The 21,170-nt window shown below is 42.3% G+C and overlaps 1 protein-coding gene across 3 annotated transcripts in view; it reads right to left on the bottom strand.

The window, feature by feature from the left end:
• Positions 1 to 21,170, bottom strand: part of CELSR1 (cadherin EGF LAG seven-pass G-type receptor 1) — a 273,070-nt gene that overhangs the window by 40,943 nt on the left and 210,957 nt on the right. For all 3 annotated transcript variants that reach the window (XM_039515540.1, XM_039515523.1, XM_039515530.1), the window contains exons 10-19: positions 20,557 to 20,742; positions 20,077 to 20,190; positions 19,492 to 19,666; positions 18,799 to 18,940; positions 17,699 to 17,819; positions 9,406 to 9,589; positions 8,361 to 8,462; positions 5,621 to 5,715; positions 4,653 to 4,862; positions 1,314 to 1,497 (exon numbers count right to left, since the gene is read on the bottom strand). In XM_039515540.1, coding sequence (XP_039371474.1) covers positions 1,314 to 1,497; positions 4,653 to 4,862; positions 5,621 to 5,715; positions 8,361 to 8,462; positions 9,406 to 9,589; positions 17,699 to 17,819; positions 18,799 to 18,940; positions 19,492 to 19,666; positions 20,077 to 20,190; positions 20,557 to 20,742 — 1,513 coding nt within the window. The remainder of the gene's footprint in view (positions 1 to 1,313; positions 1,498 to 4,652; positions 4,863 to 5,620; positions 5,716 to 8,360; positions 8,463 to 9,405; positions 9,590 to 17,698; positions 17,820 to 18,798; positions 18,941 to 19,491; positions 19,667 to 20,076; positions 20,191 to 20,556; positions 20,743 to 21,170) is intronic.

Genomic DNA, 21,170 nt, shown 5'->3' with positions numbered 1-21,170 from the left:
GGTGGTTTTTTTTTGCTTCGGCAGTCCGAGCGGCTTTTTTTTTTTTTTTTTTTTTTTGCTGCTTGGGGCCGCAAAAATGGAAGAGCCGGCCTTGCCTATAAGGCATCATGGCAGATAAGAGTGAACTGACTCAAACCAAAATGTTTCCATTTGGGTTGATCAGACCTGAAACATTGTGTCAATTTTCCCAATGAAAAATCAAACCATTTTGGCAAAAATCAAAATTTTCTCATGGAAAATTTCAGTTTTGTGGAAATAGCATTTTCCATTGAAAAAAACATTTTAATGGAAAATTCCAGACCAGCTCTCACTTCTAGGCTTCAACCATCCACACAGAATAAGAACCCTATTGGTACATGGAATGGAATACAGGCTGGGTCAGGGATATTTCTGGGTGTGTTTCTCTCTCCCTCTACTTGGAATTTTGCTGATAAGCTTTTCTGCCATGTAAGATTGGATTTTGCTGCTTATTTTAATAATAATAATAATACTTAGCATTTATCTAGCACTTTATATTTTCAAAGCTCTGTACAAATATCAACTCATTACTTATCACATAACCTCTGTGAGGTAGATCGGCAAGAATTATCATTTCCTTTTTGCAGATCAAAAGAAACTGACACAACAAGGTCACATTGCAAGTCAAAATTAGAGTCAGAGTTGGGATTGGAAATCAAGAGGTTCTAGCTCCCAGTCTACTGCTCAGTCCTTTAGACCATGCTACTTTGCCGTCGATAGCTTCATCTAGGCTAATATCTTGGTTGTAGAAGTTCTCTACTGAAAATTGTGTTTTCAGAGGAATTCTAGAAATTCTAGAGCTTAATGTGGGTATATTAATGTATGGTTGCATATTTATGAAAGAATCTTAACTCAGTGTCACTATAATATTCTGACTATTGGAACAGTCTCAAGACCCATCAAGATGTCATGAAAATAAATATCTTCTGACTCTGGAACTGAACACCCATCATAGCTATGTAAACCCTTAAAATGCTCATATATGTTCTGGTAATTTACAGTTTTAGAAACACATGGCTTGCGTTTTGGCTCAGGATTCCAAGCCAGAAAGCAGGGATCCCTTTCTATGCCCATGTAGCATTTTCAAGCGATGAGTTAAACATGTTTGGAGAAAAACATTGGGGGCTGTTCCCTTCAGACCCAGCATCCTGGACCTTTTCTCTTATACAGCCTTGGCACCCTTGGCTGTTCTCTGCAGAACACATTGCTGGTCCAGTGGATGAACAATACCTGATGCTCTCAAGTATCAGGGAATTTCATCTAACAGAAAATGACAGTTTCCAACAGCTACTCACTCATATTTGTGGCAATAATGACAAAAGGTTTCAGGTATGTTTTCTTCATGTTCTGGGCCACATTGTTGAAATATTCCTCATAATGTTTCAGTAGGTGGGATGTGCCACCCTCTGTTCGCTGGATCTGCTCCCAGTGCTCCTTGGTGCTGGGGTCCAGAAGGGCACTACCCACTTTAATGAGGTTCTAGGAACAAAAATAAATATATACCTAAATGATTAGAATACCCAATACAAGGCAACTGGGAGAGTTTAGCTGGGCTAGGTTTCAAGTGAGGAATATTGTAAACGATTTGCATTACTGCCTCAGATGAACACACAATGAAACACTTTAAGGCATGTTCTGCTCCAGCCTTATCAAATAAATGCACACCTTTTAGTTACCCTCAGGTTGTTTTACTTATAAGAAATCCCGTCAAGCTTTTCATTAGCAACCTGCGTAATGATCAGAGATTATAAGAAAGGAGTTTTTTAAAGCAGGAAACCAATCAAGACAACTCAGAAAGAACACTTAAACATACTGGTTTTGCCTCTCACAGAGATGAGACAGGACAGGCAGAGACTGCTTGCTAACGAGGTTAGGAAACACCCCTGGGGAAGTCAGATGAATAAGACTTGTTAAAAATCTAATTTTCCAACGGGAAGACATGGTGTCCTATCTTACAGAGTTTGATATTTGTTCAGAATCATCAAGGAATCTATGAATCAGTCCCTGTTTTTCATCTTGTTGGGGAACATACGTGGCAAGAACTAATCTTAATTTGTGATTACAAACTCATAATACTGAAAGAAAATTGAAATTATATGTTGGGTGTTTTTCCATTTCTATGTTGTGTTAAAATAAAAATCTGTTGAAAAAAAAAGGCTCTGGCTCTTATTCAGGAGACTAAACAAAATATTACAATGGAACCTTGAGACACAATAGAAAAGCAGTTAACAAAATAATACCGCGTAAGGTTCAATTAAACAAGAACACTGAAATTCTTACAAAAAGCTCTTGGAGCAAATGTAGAAAACACTATTGTATGGTATCAAAAAACAAAACATATGAGGATAAATTTGGATACAATTATGGTAGGAATTAAATTACACTCCACAATGGCCTAGACTAACATGCCTATAACCATTCTCCTAAAAACATTCATTTGGCTGGCAGAGGAGAAAGATGCCTCTTAAGTATTGGTTTGAGATAACAAAAAGAACTGACAACATCTTTACAAAGGACCCATGTATCACCTGGTTAGCTAAAACCACACTGTAGCAGAGTATGGAAGCAGCCTTGTGTAGCAGGGCAGTCACCCTGCTCCAGCCCTGAAAGGGTTAAAGGCCAGCCGTTGGAGAGGGCTGGGGTTGAGAGCCAATCATGAGCGGGCTTGAGGCAGCCAATCAGGGTCAGGCTGGGCCAGTACAGTATAAGAAGGGCTAAGGGAGGCACTGGGTCAGTCTCTCTCCAGCCTTGAAGGGAGAAGGGTCTAGCTGCCTGGGAACAGAGGATACCTGATGCAGAGCAGTGCTGGGGAGCTCTCCAGCCTGGCAACTCCACAGGCTGAGGCCTTGTTTAAGGCCTAAAGAGGTACCGGGGCTGAAGAGGTGTAGCCTGGGGATAGGCAGAGGCAGCTGGTCCTACCCTCTTGCCAGTGATGAGCAGCCATTACAGACAGCAGTCTGCCCCAGAGAACTGGGGCTAGGTGATGACTGGCAGTAGCCACTGAGGCAAGGTGGGTATAGAGGGTTGGGGGGTTCCCCTGGGAAGGGAGACCCAGAGTGTGGGGGTACTGCTGTGGCAGAACCCTGAGGTAAAGGGCACCGGGGTCCAGGAGGGACACGGGGGTCTGAGGCAGGAGCGATACTGGCCAGCAGGAGGCGCTCTGAGGGCTGGAAAAGAGCTAATTCCCGGACGACCAGCAGGAGGCGCCACACTGGTGAGTGTCAAACTGCTACATCTTGTAATAGAACTCACCGGTTTTCATGACTGCTATTTGCATTACCTACTCTGCTGCGTTTTACAGTCTTCACTCAACAATGACCAGCAAACTTCTGCCTTTCCTTACCATCTCTCAGCCTAAACCATATCATCTTCTCCATATGGATTCTCCTTGTTAAAGATGCATTAGCTATCCAAAACATACTTATTTTAATTCTTCATCTCCCCTAAAAAATACTTAGGCAGCTACTGAATATTATGGTGGGTATTTTAGTGCTATGTACATGAAAATATTTTAAATAAATGGAAGTCAAAATTTCAAAAGTAGATTATTTGTCTTCCTTTTTGTTCACACTTTTATTTAACAAAACCCACTAAGTTCTTATGTATTTCTATCTCAAGGCTTGGGTGTGTAAATTCATCCAAATCCAGTGCCTGAAGCTACAAGTTTGTTGGCACAGTGTTTGCTTTAAGGAAGAAAAAAAATCTCTTAAAACCTGGGGAATCTAAAAAATCAACTGTTTCAAAAGTCTTTTTTATTATTTGTAAACTGAATAACCTAAGATACTGAGAAATTTTCTACATCAGTGAGGAAACCACTTTGTTCCTAAGCTGCAATGAACCCCCTATTTTTATAGGATTTCTTTTAGCCCTTGATACACCATCATCAACAGATATTGGTCTGCAAATTAACACTAGCACCAGTAGCACTAGCCTACCAGTGCTCTTCTGTGGATAGGAAACCAGGAAAAGGAGTATTACCGCAGAACACAAAATTGTCAGAAAAGTTTTTAAAGAATTCTTCAGGGGAGCTTTGGTCAAAATGCTACTTCAGTTCTAATGAAAACAAAATATAAAACTCCAGAGCCAGTAACAGGCCAGTTATAATTTTGTTTGTATTAGAAATGCATAAATAAAGGGTTCTGACTGCGTATGCATTTCCTGTAAGGGAATAGCTACACTGGAAATTATAGGCAAGGTATGATACAGGTGTATATTTATTCATTTTTCAAACTCCTCTAAAAGGATTTTTAAATCCAATGTGAGGACAACAGAGTAACCGACCTTCAGAATTAATTCACCTTTGAGCATTTTATGTACTATATTGAAATGAAAGTTTGGTAATATCAATGGTTTTCCATTGAACAGCAGAATGTGATAAACAAAGCTATTTTACTCAGTATTGGCACTTTCCCTCAATTACTTTCTAGTTTTGAGAATTCTGCTTTTTGGATGGTACTATCATGAACTTTACCGACAGTCTCACTCACTACATAGTCAAATTTCATTTCAAACTATTCAGAAGACAGATTAAACAACTCATTGGCACATTCACTCCATCTGGGTTTGAGGTGAACTCATGAATTTCTAAATGAACATATCAATGAGAACCTGTAAGCACATAATATCTCTCTTACTTCATTGAATTCTGCATCTCTTGTCGCAGCTAGGTCAAACCCTTGCTGCTGGCTCTCATACTGCAGGACCCTGATCATGAGCAGGTACGCTGTCCTCACATCATTCCCATACAAGGAGTTGGTGTACTTGGTTGCATTCTGCAGCACTTTAGCAATCTGTATGGACTTGTCTCCATCCAGTTTGGTCTCATTGAGATGTAGTTTTTCATTCTGAAGTGGAAAGGAGAAAAAATAAGGGAAAACAATTTAGCAACAGTCTTAGTTCAGTCATTCCAGTAACAAAGACACTGTTGCTTTCCATCATCTAGAGATTTATGGAACAGTGGAATCATCTGATTCAAACAGAGATACTACTGGGAAAGAAGGGGAGAGGACATTGCATGACAGTCAGAGAAGGGCAAAGTTTCTAAAGGGAAATGCAGGATCTGAAAGTTCACGCGGCTGGCAGATGGAGCCTGGTGGTGTCAAGTTGGAGACTGGGAATGTCTGAGATGATGAGCAGGAACTAGAGAAGATAACAGGGGTTGGGGATTTTATTTAGTATGTACACTAACATCATGTGGGTTTCCCAGCATGCAAGACAAAATTTGCCAAAGATGAGCATTTAAAAACAGGATGACACATCTCCAAGGGCCTTTGCCAACAAACAATTACTAAAACTTATGGGAAATTCTAATAAATCCCCAGGAAAATGTTGGGCCAGATATTCAGTTGTTGTAAATCAGTGTTATTCCACTGAAGTTGATGTATTAATGAAGTGTGACTGAGGGCCACAATGAATGTCTCAGTATTTGGACACTGATGTAAGCAAATACGAATACAGTCCTAGTAGCCGTCACCACATTTGGGAAGCTATATGTCTATTCATTTCTTCATGTTCAAAGTATGTCCATTATGTATAGATGCTACTGTGTATTGGACAGGTCGATAAGACTCTGGGCTGCTAAGAATAAGGAAACATTTCCTACCATGATTTTAAGATCCACAAAGCTAACAGTGGTACAGTTAAAAAGCTCAGGAGGGAGCCAGCCTCTCTCACTATTACAGTGCCGAACTGCATTCCCTGAAGAAAACAAAACAAAGGATTAACAAGGCCTACAATAGTTCTGCACAAATCAATATAGAATGTGTTAGAAAATTAGCTTTTTACTTCCAAATCTCTTAAAGAAAAGCACATATTTCACCTTGCAAACTAGCATTCCTCAGCCTCAGGAAAGTTACACACTTTGTTGTTGTTCATGAATAGATTTCCCCAGCAATGGTCTATGTTAGCCTCTAGATATCTGTCTAAACCTGTCTCATGCTACTTGCCAAAGCATCCGCTGATGAATTAAGCAACTGTGAATCTAGGAAAGATTGTGCAATTCCTAAACACCAAAGATGAGAGAAACATCTATCCTACGTAGGTGAGAGTTCATTCAGGTGCGTCTCTTGGATAAATGCTAGCTGCGCTTCACAACATGTGAGCACTGTAAATGTTACAGGTAAGCACATTTTCATAGTGAACACTTTAAGCAACAAGTGTAATTTTTTTTTTCATTTGGACTTGTTTGCAAGCAGCTTTCTACTTTATCTAATTTATTCATTATTTGAAATTATTTGCCAACTAATTTCTACAGATGCTTCTTGGTTTGTAGATTCCCTGTGAACAGCTGATTATGGGTATTGTTTTTCAAAATTTTAGCTATGCTTGTTATCTCTGATTGGATACAAAATCTCGTGATATTGTTTCTGTTCCCTGACTGGCTGTGATCTAGGCTCAGGTTTCCAGTTCAAATATCCACATTTGCAAGTACAAAATTTGCTTTCTGCCGATGTTCTGGAATGTTCACCTAAAATTTGCTATTTCCACAGACATCTTTGCCTGTTCTCTCATTTCCTAGAATACACACACAAACAATCACAGGAGTGCAAATATCATTGATAAAAATGTATTTTATGCAAAACATTTATATTAGTTGAAATTTTAAATAAAGTTAGTTAAAAAAATAAATTTTCCCCTCTACCCCTGGGGAAGTTCTCAGAACTGGAGACTCAAGGACAACCAATATTCCTCAAACATACGGAGTCAATGCTGATACTCCATGGTGCTACTTTTAAAACGTTATATAATCATTTACAGTTCATTCCACTTGGATAATGATAACAACAGATAAGAGTTGGCAAGTGTAGAAATGAGATTAATAGCTACAGAGATTTCGTTTCCCACAAAAAAATTCTCCACAAGCTATGTGAAAATAATCTTATTTTAGTCCCTTGTTGTAGTCTAGCAGACAAACATGTTCAGTGAAACATTCATATTAACAGCTGCTAGTGTTTGCTGTCCAAGATCCTTTCTTTTTCCCTATTCTCTTCATCAATAATATTTATTTAAGAAAAAAGCTCATTCTCCAAATATACAATGAATTTTAATAACAGAAACTTGCTTGGAAAGGTGCACTAGAATATTGTCTAATTTTTGTATTAGATTGTCATTCACTTGTCTCCTTCATCCTACACACATACACTTTTGTCACATGTGATCCATCCCATTAGCTATAAAGGATAATAGTCATAACAAAATGGTGGAAGCACAGATGTGTCCATTATAATCAATGTTTTATTTAGAAACACTAATGCAGCCCAAACCTGCAGCTGCTGCTACTCATACAGAAGGAGAAGTCATGCTTACATTCTTGATAAAATGCAATCATCAGGAATCTAAAATGCTGCATAAAAGTAAAGTGCTTGATGGAAAATTTTAGCTACACTGTACCTCTGAAGTTATATTAGCAGAAATTTAGTAAAGGAAATACCATATAAATAGTACGCCACATTTTATCCCTGTCTACAGGAGTTATATCACTAAAGGTCATGTGTAATCCATTATGCTCTGAAAACAAAACATAGTAACTACTTTATAGAGTGCATGGAAAGTGAAACATTTGACTGTGCTCATTTACAGATATAATTTTAGACTCTTTTCCATATTACATTCACTTGTTTATTTATCTACTGCATTTTTAATGTTCTGCCTTTCATTTGTTAACCTGAATGTGCTTTAATTAATTCTTGATATGGAAGTTATACCCAACAAATCCTTCAGCTTGTGACAACCACAAGCTACACTGTAATCTCTAGACTTTTTAAATAAATTCTTCTCTATGTATACAGGCAAGTCTTATCTTAGGCGGGGGTTCAGTTCCGCGGTTATCGCGTAAAGCAAAAACCGCGTATAGTCAAAATTATATCCCCAAGCCCTTTAAACCCTGCCTGCAGCTCTGGTGGCTGGGCCGGGGGGGGGGAGGGAGGGCATTTAAAGGGCTCCACCGGGCTCCCCGCTGTGGCAGGGAGCCCGGAGGAGCCCTTTAAATCCTGCCCGCAGCTTTGGCAGCTGGGCTGGGGCTGGCATTTAAAGGGCCCGGAGCGCCACGGTGGCTGGAGCCTCGGGCCCTTTAGTTCGCCACAGAGGCTACCAGCCACCTCTGCAGCTGGGAGCCCCCTGGGTGATTTAAAGGCCCTGGGACTCTCAGCCACAGCTGGTGCCCCAGGACCTTTAAATCTTGAGGCCATGCCCGCCCCCCGAAGCCGGCCGAACGCGTAAAGTTGAAATCGCGCATGTTAAATGCGCGTAAGTTGCGACAGACCTGTAAACGTTTTTTCACTCTCATTTTTTCCCCATACCAGAGCTTCAGATAAAAATGTTCATGTTCTACCCATTCAACTTACCCACTGATCCCTTGGGACATGGCACGGCAGCTGGCTGTCCAAACTTGGTCTGTGGCCACCAAATGCCAGCTTCAAATGCTTTGGGACACCCATTGTAAATCACTGTGACACAAAAAAGAAATAATGCAATTTTTCTAGCAATGTAAAGTTAGGGAACTAATAGTAAGAAAGGCTTTCCCTGCACTTAGAACCTTACTAGAATCTCAAATAGCTTCCATAGGGAACCATTTACACCTCTACCCCGATATAATGCTGTCCTCGGGAGCCAAAAAATCTTACCGCGTTATAGGTGAAACCACGTTATATCAAACTTGCTTTGATTCGCCGGAGTGCGCAGCCCCGCCCCCACGGAGCGCTGCTTTACCGCGTTATATCCGAATTCGTGTTATATCGGGTGGCGTCATATCAGGGTAGAGGTCTATATTTATTCTCTTTTCAAAACCAGTGTTCTCCAACCTTTAACCTGAGTGCTATTCAATTGTGCAATCAAAGACATATATACCAAGGAAGGGTCATTATTAATTTGGGACTCTGGATGTCACACCATACACATTCTATCTTTGGCCACTGTTTTGGGCATGAATTTCCTCTTCACTTTACCCTGACACAGTTGTGAGACCAAGAACCAACCGCCTGAGTGGGAAGGTAAAATATATATTTGAAACCATTGTCAATATGGCTTCATGGGTAGGCCAGCAGAGGGCACCCTAAAGGTGGTGCAAACATCTCCTACACAGACTCCTTCACGTAACTGATTTTAACAGGCATAGGAAGCAGGAGGTGTTAGGGACTTCTTGCACAGCATCACAATTTGAGGTTATTATGATGCTGTCAGACTGATTCATGTATCTATGTCTCAGAAATAACAGGACAAGAAGGTTTTGCTTTTTTCTTAACTAGCACTTTCCTCATTTGGAATAAATTAGATAAAATATTAGTCTCAATTAATTCTCTTCTATTTCTTTAAGTAATAACACTTAATAACATTTAAAGTAATAACATTTTAAAAATGTCAGAAGCAATTGATGGCTGAAATGTATGGTACCTTCACAGCCCTGAATGGTAACCTCAGCAAAAGGGTTGTCGCAACGGTTACACTGTCGCCCAATCACCCCAGGTTTACAAGGACACTGTCCTGTCTCCATGTCACAGGAGCGAGTATGAGAACCAGAAGGGAAGCAGTCACATGGATAACAGGTGTCACTGCTTTGTGGCCTGTAGTAGTTTGTCTGGAAAAATAAAGAGATAGACACACAGTATTTTAATTCTGGCATATTTCTTATAACCCTTTATTAATTATATTTTTAAGATCTTCCTGGATGGCTTGTGAGTCTGAAAAGAAGAATTAATGAGTGCCCAGACACTATGATGTTGAGGGCTTTAAAAGTGCACAGATGAAGAGGTTACTTATTTACATAGTAACTTGAGTTCTTTGAGATGTTTTTCCCCTATGAGTGCTCCACTATAGGATGTTCATGTATCTGTGCACCCTTAGCCAGAGGCTGTAAAGCAGGGTCCGTGGGCCTGCACCTATACAGAGCAGTTCCTCATGCTCCCACAGGAGGGCATAGGATGGAGGTGCAGACCTGTCACCACTCAGGGTACGTCTACACTACGGGATTATTCCGAATTTGCATAAACCGGTATTGTAAAACAGATTTTATAAAATCGGGTGGAGCGCGGCCATACTAAGCACATTAAATCGGTGGTGTGCGTCCATGGTCCGTGGCTAGCGTCGATTTCTGGAGCGTTGCACTGTGGGTAGCTATTCCCTAGCTATCCCATAGTTCCCGCAGCCTCCCCCGCCCCTTGGAACTTCCGGGTTGAGATCCCAGTGCCTGATGGGGCAAAAATCATTGTCGCGGGTGGTTCTGGGTAAATGTCGTCAGTCACTCCTTCGTCTGGGAAAGCAACGGCAGACAAGCATTTCGCGCCTTTTCCCCCTGGATTGCCCTGGCAGATGCCATAGCATGGCAATCATGGAGCTTGTTTTGCCGTTTGTGACTCTCACCGTATGTGTACTAGATGCCGCTCACAGAGGCGATTCAGCAGCGCTACACAGAAGCATGCTTTTGCTTTTGCATGACAGCAGAGATGGTTACTAGCCATATTGCACCATCCAAACCCTTCCATAAATTGGAACTGAGGATGATCATGGCTACCAGTCCTTTTGTACCATTTGCTGCTAGTGCCCCTGGCCAATCAGCCAGGGGCGCAAAGCCAAGATTGGTTACTAGCCATATTGCACCTTCCATCGCTTTTGTACCATTAGCTGCTGTCATAAGTGCCCTGGCCAATCAGCCAGGGGCGCAAAAAATTGGGAATGACTCCTGAGTCAATCCCTCCTTTTTGGTATCTAAAAATAGAATCAGTGCTGCCTAATATAGGCAAGTGTACTAGAGAACCACCGTATCATAGAACCAGAGAGCACAGCTGCTCTGTGTCAGAGCCTGCAGAAATTATCTGTATGCTATTCACAGGGGGTGCTCCTGTAACAACCCCACCTGTTGATTCCGTTCTTCCCCCAGCCTTTCTTGGCTACCGTAGCATTGTCCCCCCACTTGTGTGATGAATTAATAAAGAATGCAGGAATAAGACACACTGACTTGTTAGTGAGAAATGAGTGGAAGGCAGCCTCCAGCTGCTATGATAGTCCAGACAGGACATTAAGCAGTGTGTAGGAGAGAAGCCCAGCATCCCACTGCTAGTCCAGGGGCAACTGAATCTTTTCTTTACACATGAAGGGTGGGGGCTGATGGAGCTCAGCCCCCTGTTGCTATGATGAGGATGGTTACCAGCCATATTGCACCATCCATCCACCAGAAAAAATTAGGGCCAATAGGCTGATGACGAGGACGGTTACCAGTCCTTTTGTACCATCAGCTGAGGCTGATCATGAGGATGGATTTCCAGCTTTTTGCACGATCAGCTGATGCTGATGATGAGGATGGATTGCCATCGTATTGTACCATCAGCCGCCCATGGCGGGGGGGGGGAGCAAGGATGTTGGTGTTGACGGCTGCAGCATCGTGTCTATCTGCAGCATTCAGTAAAGATAGGGTGACATGTAAAAGAGTCAGAGGATTGTTTTACCTTTCGCTTCTGGGGGTGGGTGGGGGGTGGGTGAGTAGATTGCCAAGCTATGCCCTGACCCGCGGACACTGTGTTTGACCCTAGAAGCATTTGGAGCTCAGCCAAGAATGCAAATAATTTTCAGAGGCTGCAGGAACTGTGGGATAGCTTCAGTCCTCCAGTCCATGAGCATCCATTTGATTCTTTGGCTTTCCGTTACGCTTGTCACGCTGCAGTGCGCTGAGTCCCTGCTATGGCGTCTGTCTGGAGATTTTTAAAAAAGGATTCTGAATTTCATCTTCTGTAACGGAGCGCTGATAGAACGGATTTGCCTGCCCTTACAGCGATCACATCCGCATGGTCCATGCGGGAGCTCTTTTTTTAGTTTGATTTCGGACTGCATCGCCACCCGTGCTGATCGGAGCTCCACGCTGGGCAAACAGGAAATATTCAAAAGTTTGCGGGGCTTTTCCTGTTTACCTGACCACTGCATCCGAGTTCAGATTGCGGTCCAGAGCGGTCACTGGTGCACTGTGGGATAGCTCCCGGAGGCCAATACCGTCGATCAGCATCCACACTAACCCTAATCCGATATGTTAATACCGATACTGGCGTTACTCCTCTCGTTAGGGAGGAGTACAGAAACCGGTTTAAAGAGCCATTAAAATCGATATAAGGTGCCTCCTAGTGTGGACGGTTGTGGCGTTAAATCGGTTTTACGCTCCTAAAACCGATTTAAACGCCTAGTGTAGACCAGGCCTGAGAGGAGATTGTATTCCAGCAGTCTCCTAGCACGTTAAGATGCAATCGAGAGCCACTTTGACTGTCTGTGGGTAAATGCCCGTCCCGTCACTCTTTCAGCAAAGGATACAAAGAGTCTGGGAGAGATCCGAAAGGTCTTCGTCCTGGTCTAAGTAGAAGGCGAGAGCCCTTCTGATATCTAGTGTGTGTAGGCTAGATTCCTCTCTGGAAGCAGGAGGCTTTGGATAGAACACTGGTAGATGGACTTCCTGATTAACAAGGTATTCCAAAGAGACCATAGGGAGGAAGCGAGGCTGAGGAATTAGTGTGACTATGTTTCTGTAGGAGGTAGTGAATGGTGGGTCTGCCATGGGCACACTAAGTTCTCTCATTCATCTAGCTGAACCGATGGCTATAAGGAATGAGGGCTTGAGGGAGAGGTGGAGGAGAGAACAGGTAGCCATTGGTTCAAAGGGAGAGGGGGCATTCTTTAAGGCACAGAGAAAAAAATTAAGGTCCCATGGAGGGTTTCGTATAGAGGGAAACAAGTTGTGTCAGCCGTTAAGGAATCTGGTTTTAATAGAATGGGAAAAAACTGAGAAGCCCCCAATGGGTGACTGGAAGGCTGGGATAGCTGCCAGCTGTATTCTGACTGAGCTCACTGACAGACCCTCAGTCTTTAAGTCCAATAGGCAGTCTAGAATCTCGAGAATGGAATTTCTGATGCTTGAGATGAGTGAAGAGAACACTTGGAATAGAAACGTTTCCACTTCTGGAGGTAAGTTTTGTGAGTAGTAGGTTTCCTGCTAGATAGGTATACTGACTGGACATGATCTGAACAGGTAAGCTCGATGCTAGAGAACAATCTAGGAGCAATGCCTTCAGATTAAAAAATGAGAGGTTGGGATGGTTCAAAGTGCCCAACTTCTGTGACAAGAGATCCTCTTGGAGAGGAAGGCGGAGAGGCATTGCCATTGTGAGGTGATGGAGATTCGAGAACCATGACAGCACTATGAGGGTAACGTTGGCTTTTTTCCTGTCTCAGTTTGAGCAAGGTCTTGAGAATTAGAGGTAGAGGTGGGAAAGCGTATCGCAGGCTGCAGGGCCACAGTGTTATTAGACCATCTCCCAATGAATTGTGACCGCATCCTTCCTTGGTGCAGAAAAGGCACCATTTCCTACTGGTTTGGCAGATGCTGTGGAAGACAGAACCATCGAGCTCCCATTCATGGTCCTGATGGAAGTTCTTGCTTAGGGATTCTGAAGTTGTATTCTAGAGACCTGGTAGATAAACCGCCAATATTTCTATCTGATGTGAAATGTACCAGTTCTATGCATAAGGACTGGGATCTTGCTCCACCTTGTTGGTTTATAATACACTGCTGCCCTGTTATCCAGCATTATCCTGATGGAGTGGCCCTGTATGTTGTGAAGGAAGTGCTGATACACCCAGTGGACTGCTCTCAGTTCTAGAAAGTTGATGTAAAGTGTTATCTCTTGTGTGGACCACTTGCCCTGAGCTGTGGCCCCCTGGAGGTGGGCCCTCCAGGTGTCCATCGTGAGGGTTTTTGAGGATGGAGGGTGTGAGAACGGGATTCCCCTGCAGACTTTCAGTGGGTCCTTCTGCCACGGGAGAGAGTCCAGAACTTTCAGAGGTGCTATTAGGTGTTTGGAGAGACTGTGCATGTTTGGGGTCCTCAGCCACGTCTGAAAGCACCTGAGGTGTGACAACCGAGAAGTCATGTGGCCCCAGAGTTTTAAGCAGGTCCTTGCAGTTGTTTGTGGGCTATATTATATTGTTGCGATCAGATTGGACATAGTCCAGCCTCTCCTTGGGCAGGTAGGCTCTGACACTTAGGGAACCCAGAGAGGCTTCAGTGAAATCTTTCCTCTGCACTGGAGTCAGTGTAGACCTCTTCCAATTGATACAGAGACCCAGGAACTGGTATAGGGCTAGTGCCTTGAGGGTTGCTGGCTGAACCTCTAGAGCTGACTGACCCTTGAGGAGCCAATTGTTCACATATGGAAATACTGCAATGCCCACGGACATAAGGAGTCCGCTACTGCTGAGAGGATCTTGGTAAAGACCCTTGGAGAACCTGAAGGGGAGAACTCAGCACTGGCAATTATCTGAGCCTATTATGAAATGTAGGAAATGCGTTTACCACCAGAGAATTAGGGTCAGGATGGGAGAAGTATTCCATTCTATGGAATATATTTATTATCTGCCTACCTACAGATGGGAGGAATAGTGGCAGGTGTTTGCCATAAAGAATGTACAGGCCTCTCCTAGTGGGATCCGGAGGGATTACACTACACATTTCACTAGACCTTGGAAAGCCGTAAAGTCATTAGCATACGAGGGTAGTGGCGGCACTATAACCTCATCCCAGGAGGAGGAGGACTTGGCTGATGAAGATGAGCTTCTCTCAATATGTAGTTCTTGCTCCTCTTGTGCCTCTCCCAGTACCTAAGGGGCATATGGTGCCTATGAGTGATGCAGTTCTGGTAGATCTTGGGGTTTCTTTCTAACTGGGATCCTGTAAAACTATTCACCCAAGTGTCTCCAGGGGGTCCAGTAAGACGACTGAGGAGGAGGGGGATAGAGGAAATGCCCCCAAGCGTATTCATATCCCCAAGGTCCAGGGCACCTGGCATGCTCCAGAAGGTCTTTTTCAGCGAAGGAACTCAGGGGAATGTGATCTCAGAGACTGAAGTCTCCCACTCTGGGCTAAGGCGTGGGACTCAGGCATTAGTGCCAGTAGCCATGGTTGGAAGTCTGACCAAGATACATGTTACAGCTGATGGAGCAGTACTGGGGAGGGGGCTATTGTAGAGATCCTTAATAGGGAAGACTCTGGTTTGTCTGAAACCAGAAAGTCGTCCAGGGAAAAGAGTCTGGAGGGTGGTGAAGGGCTGTGATAGCTTATAGTCAGAGTCTGAGTTCCATGCTGGAGCCAGAAACATGGGTCGGTGCCAAGGAGGAGTTGGTGCATGTGGTACTGGAAAGAACAACAGAGAAGCTTCTCTGACCTTGGAGCTGTAGCAAGATGATGGTACCAGAGCGTGGGGAGAAACCCCTGTGTATATCATGTGCCAAAAGGTGTCAGATGGTACTGAGGGAGGAGCCCTCTGTACGTGGAAAACTTCTCCATGTGACTTCTTACGTGCTACTGATGCCTCTATACCAATTTCAGTTGGAGCCTCGGTGGTATCCCTTAAGGGATGCAAGGTCTCCCAGAAGTGAGATTTATGGGGTGACCTACCTCTCTGTCTCCCTGGCAAGGGAAAGAGGCTTCTTTTTCTCAGAAGTCTTAGTCTCTGGGACTGCTGCTGAGGTTCCAGCAGTCAAGTGTCCTGAGATGCTGAGGCTGATGTACAGAGAAGGTGTAGCCTCTCTGCCTTCTCTAGACCTGCCTTCAAACCCCGAGCAAACCTTGTAATTTGATGGGATGTAGGTGTCTCTGGGAGTGCCCATTGCTACAAGGAAAACACCTGTGGCAGGTCTGTCAGGGCTTAAACCCCAGGGTCTTCAGCATAACCTGATGTGATAAATCACTAAATCAAAAGCCCCCTAACCTGAAGCAAATACTCACCAGCAACCACACACCACAAACAAGAACACTAACCCCAGGAACCTATCCTTGCAACAAAGCCCGATGCCAACTCTGTCCACATATCTATTCAAGTGATACCATCACTGGAGCTAATCACATCAGCCACGCCATCAGGGGCTTGTTCACCTGCACATCTACTAATGTGATATGTGCCAGCAATGCCCCTCTGCCATGCACATTGGCCAAACCGGACAGTCTCTACGCCAAAGAATAAATGAACACAAATCTGACATCAGGAATCATAACACTCAAAAACCAGTAGGAGAACACTTCAGCCTCTCTGGCCACTCAGTAACAGACCTGAAGGTGGCAATTTTGCAACAGAAAGATTTAAAAAACAGACTCCAATGAGAAACTGCTGAGCTTGAATTGATTTGCAAATTAGATACCATTAACTCTGGCTTGAATAGAGCCTAGGAATGGCTGAGTCATTACACTACTTGAATATATTTCCTTATGATAACTATCCTTACACCTCTTGTCAACTGTCTGGAACTGACCATCTTGATTATCACTACAAAAGTTTTTTTCTGCTGATAACAGGTCATCTTAATTAATTAGCCTCTTAGAGCTGGTATGACATCTTCTCTGTATGTGTATATATATATATATATATATATATTCTTCTTCTATGTTCCATTCTATGCATCTGATGAAGTGGGCTGTAGCCCATGAAAGCTTATGCTCAAATAAATGTGTTAGTCTCTAAGGTGCCACAAGTATTCCTGTTCTTTTTACGGATACAGACTAACACGGCTGCTACATTGAAAAAAATTATATTGGCCATCAACCTCTTAAAGAAGCAGGAATACTAATAATTTATAAGGTACAACTAACTGTGTAAATAGTAGGTCACTGCATGGCAAAACACCATGGGATCCTGAACATGAAAGCTCTACATGTGGAGAGCTCCCAGTGAAGTCCATGGGAGGTCTGCATGCAGAGTACTTGCAGCATCTGGCCATGGTTTGCAAAAATGAGTAACTTAGATGCCAAAAGATGATCCTGCTTCATCTTATAAGTCTGTTGTATCTTCAGCTCCACCCTCCTTCTACCACCCTCCTTCTGCCTTATGGTATGGAAGTCACTCTCATTCGCATACCCACAGAATATCCAGCAGGCACAAAATACACTGCTTCACTTTTACACTCACATACTGGTGACCCAAAGCCTGGCCAATTTACATCATTACTGTTAATGTTGAATTTTCTATCACGTAATCATGTAGGGCCTGATCCCCAGCTTTGCTGAGTTTACGTTTAGCACAGAAGAGTAAAGTGGAGGGTAGAGTGTCTGTCTCCTGATCTTAAGGTCAAACTTTGCTCTTACATATACATGATTTCAGTAAGGCTTTTGATGCAGTCAAATGTGACATTCTCACAAGCAAACTTGGGAAATATGATCTGGATGAAATTACAACAAAGTGGGTGTGTAACTGGATGAAAAACCAAAAACAGAAAGAAAAGCTTTCAAGTTTACACAGAGGTCTTCTTCAGGTCTAGGCCAGGCCAGGCCAGACCAGACCCAAAGAATAGCACTGTGTAAGCTCGAAAGTTTGTCTCTTTCACCAACAGAAGTTGGTCCAATAAAATATATTACCTCACCCAACCTGTCTCTTTGAGAGTAGGGTCATATTCTGATCTTATCCAGACCATTATAAAACAGAGGATCAGAATCTGGCTCCTTATTCTCTCCTTTGCTTGCAATAATATAGTTAGTAATGAAAATAAGGAAAGAAGAGCTGCATTATATGGCTAAAATGAAGGGCTAATATCAGAAAAATATGATTCCCTATGCAAAATAATTATGTTCTATATGATACAAAGCACAATTGTACAGGAATGTATATTTTATACTAATTATGTTTTAACTTCAATATTTCCACTAAATAGAAATTCTTTTGCTTACCTTACACTGACACTCTCCATTAGTCTTATTGCAGTCAGGATCAAACCCTTTACTGATCTCACAATTACATGGACCACAAATGGGATTTCCCCACCAGCCTCGGGGACAAGGCAAGTCAATTCTACAGAATGAAACAAAATAGAAAGGAGGCTCTTTTAAGTTCACTTCTGAGAGGAAAAAAAGGCATTGGGCCAAAATTTGCTCACAGTTACATTACTGAGAGTATAATTTGCCCCAGTGCCGTTGACACAATTCAGCACATACAATAAAAAATAGAAAAAGCTTTTGTTCTGCGGGATCATTTAACAAACTGGCGTTGAGTCCAGCTCCTCTCTCTTCAGTCTCTGATAGACAATACTTCTGATTCTGTGCATCCCAATAATCTTCTCCCTGCTGCTTATTTATGGCAAGACAGGCTACTTTCAGTGCTTTTCAGAGAGCAGGTTGAATTCTGTTATTCCCTGCAATTGCAGGGCTAGTATTCTTATGTATTTTTATGAGTAAAATGTAAATGATGAGTGCTAAAGGATTATTACAGGAGTCTGTGTAAGTGATGCCAATTGGAATATCTGCCTTTCTGGTCCAGACAATGCGGATGGATTTGGAAACACTGCAACCAATATGTGTAGCTGTACAATACAACAACAGAGAGGGTCCGGGTTGCAGTTTGCAAGAGGACTGATGCAGCAGATGAAAACACTCCTAAGTGACACACAAAAGGGGACAAACACAGTACATCACATGAGACTTTCCATTTTCCACGGACTTTATGAATTACACATATTGCACTCAAATGGGACAATAGATGAGAAAGTGCTAGGTTGCTGTTTGCCTCTCCATGGCCAGCTGGCTCCTTACCAGAGGAAACGGGTAGGATACCAAGAAGCCCCTGTTTTGTAGAACTCTTAAATTCTACAGGAACAGAGCTGAACTCTTGCTGTACTTAGGAGCTCTGCAGCACAAGGGATCTGCCAACCTTTATTGTTATCCGCTCTCAAATGAGAAGGGGAATTTTTGTTGAAACATTGCCTTATACTCACAGAAGGAATAGGGGAACTGGGAAAGATAAAGACATTGAACAGTAAAAATAATTCTCTTACTTGCTCTCACAGTATTGCCCATAGTAGCTTTGTCCACATTCACAGGTGTACCCATGGGATGAGCTAGGTTTATGGACACAGGTGGAGATATGCTCACATGGGTTCAGGTTACACACATCAACACAGTCTTTCCCAAAGTACCCTGGGGAGACAAGGTTATAAGATTACAGCATCCACTGTAATTTACGATTTGCATGTCTTAGAAAGACCATCTATTTTAAGCTTATACACTAATAACACATCATGGATAATCAGTAGATTTCCCCAGAGATACTGTCAAGAAAGATAGCTTTTTACTGCGAGGGAAAAAAGGTAACAAGCTATACTTTACAACAGTTTGCAAAAACACCTTGGGTGCCCTTGGATCAATAGCTTCTGATTGTTTGCTCAGGTCATGCATTACAAATAGCTCTATATTCTCTTTCTGCAAGTTCAGGAGGTGACTGAACTTATGCAGGCACATACCTCAAAATGAAGACTGACAAGAGAAAAGTTTCAAAATGTCCCTTAGGGGCCTTGGGGTGTAAAACATAAATCTAACACTAGAAAAGATTGTGTGTGAGATATGAGAACACAGAGAAGATTAACTTAAAAAATCCCAAAGAATATCAAAGCCCTTTGCAACATAACTAAAACCAGATACGATTCCAATGCTCGAACTATTATGCCCAATTTTCATGCAAACTCCTTTACCTGGGTCACACACACAGGAGTAGCTATCCCAGTCATCAATGCAGTAGCTGTGTTGGGGACATGGACTGGAATCACAAGGGTTGTCTACTTCGCAGCCTTCCTTTATATTGATCTTCGTTGCCTGTTTCATGTTCAACGTAGCTACATTTGTAGAAGTCTCCCCCATTCTCACTCCCTGAGCACAGAAAAACAGTAACTTCAACTAAAGAGATTCTTCCATTAGGATACAGTAGTACATACACCGAACAATGCATCTCACTAACTTCTTTAATCTTTCAGTTTTCTATATACATGTGAGCTGCTTAGTCAGGTGCCAGCTTTTTTTTTTTTTTTTTTTTTTTTTTTTTTTTTTTTAAAGTATTGGACTTTGATTTAAACCAAGAAGGGAAAGAAGAAATTTCTTGAGGTCAAAAGAGACTGGATTCCTACATGAAGAAAAGGGCCATGTTTAATATTTTGGTGCTTGGATATGTTATAAAGATTTAAAAGTCATGCAGAAAACAAAACTCAGGAGGAAAAGGATAATAAATTATTTCTTTCAGGTATCTTCTCATAAATGCAAGCTACTACATATTTTATTCTTACCTGCATACAGCCATAGAAACCCTGCTGCACTGAGACTTGATCTCCGGAGATACCTCCCACAATGATGCTTTTCATTTTTAGTCCAGGAAGTTGATTTCCAATCTGCACAGTGCTCTGTTAAAGAAAGAAAAGGATAGTGGATAAGGGGGTCACCGCACTATTATCCTTTCCAACAGAGAGCATTGCTTTCCTCACAGATGCACTAATTTGACAGCAATTGACAGTAGGCTAAAATAGAAAAATTTACTAATGAAATGAAGAGCTATTTATCTGATCTTGATTTTACAAGCATGGTCAAAAGATAAAACTCCACTGATTTCAATGGGTTTACACTAAGTGTAAGTCACTGAAGAATCTGGACCATATACTGCTTGCAGTAGGAGCAGTATATGGTATTTGTTTACCATCCCTTCCCCATTCCCTTCTTTTTAAAGGCCCTCTGTGATGATGAAAGAAAGGCCAAGTTATGATGCATCTCACCTGATACATCCCATAGTCCAAGGACATAACAGCCAGGTACTTGATGTCTTTGCCATCTTTAGCACTCTTTAACTCTATTAACAAATGATGCCATTCACCATCACTGACTCGTGACTGGGTCATCTTCAAACTAGCAACCTGGTTCAGGCCATTGTAAACTTCAAATTGCACATAGTTGTTCAAGATCTGCAGGAAACAAATATCATCTCTATTTCTTGCTGAAATACTGAATTATTCTTAAATGAAACTCATGATGGACCCCCAGTATGAGTGCAGGCAACCAATGCTTCTTAGAGTAACGAGCTGTAATCTGGGAAAAACTCATAAGTGGTCCAGTTGCAACCTCTCCCAGCACAATTTAGGGAATTCTTCTAACCCACAAAGAAAGAGAAAGAGAAGGAGAAGGAGATGACAAAGACAAAAATGAGGAAGAAGAAGAATAAAAATGATATGGAGTCTGAGTTACAAACATAGGTCAAATCTTTGTGTCAGGACAGGACTCAGAACATCTGGAATAGTGAGGCTAAGCCACTTTTCTCAGTAACTGAATTTAGCACTAAAAGTGTTTATATTAAATTTCAATAGATACTTCCGGTTTCTGCCTTATTCAGGGA

The sequence above is a fragment of the Mauremys reevesii genome, linkage group 1 (genome assembly GCF_016161935.1).
Source record: "Mauremys reevesii isolate NIE-2019 linkage group 1, ASM1616193v1, whole genome shotgun sequence".
In the NCBI taxonomy this organism is placed as follows: Eukaryota; Metazoa; Chordata; order Testudines; family Geoemydidae; genus Mauremys; species Mauremys reevesii.
Note: the sequence above shows the minus strand (reverse complement) of the source record. Positions and strands in the feature narration are given on the sequence as shown.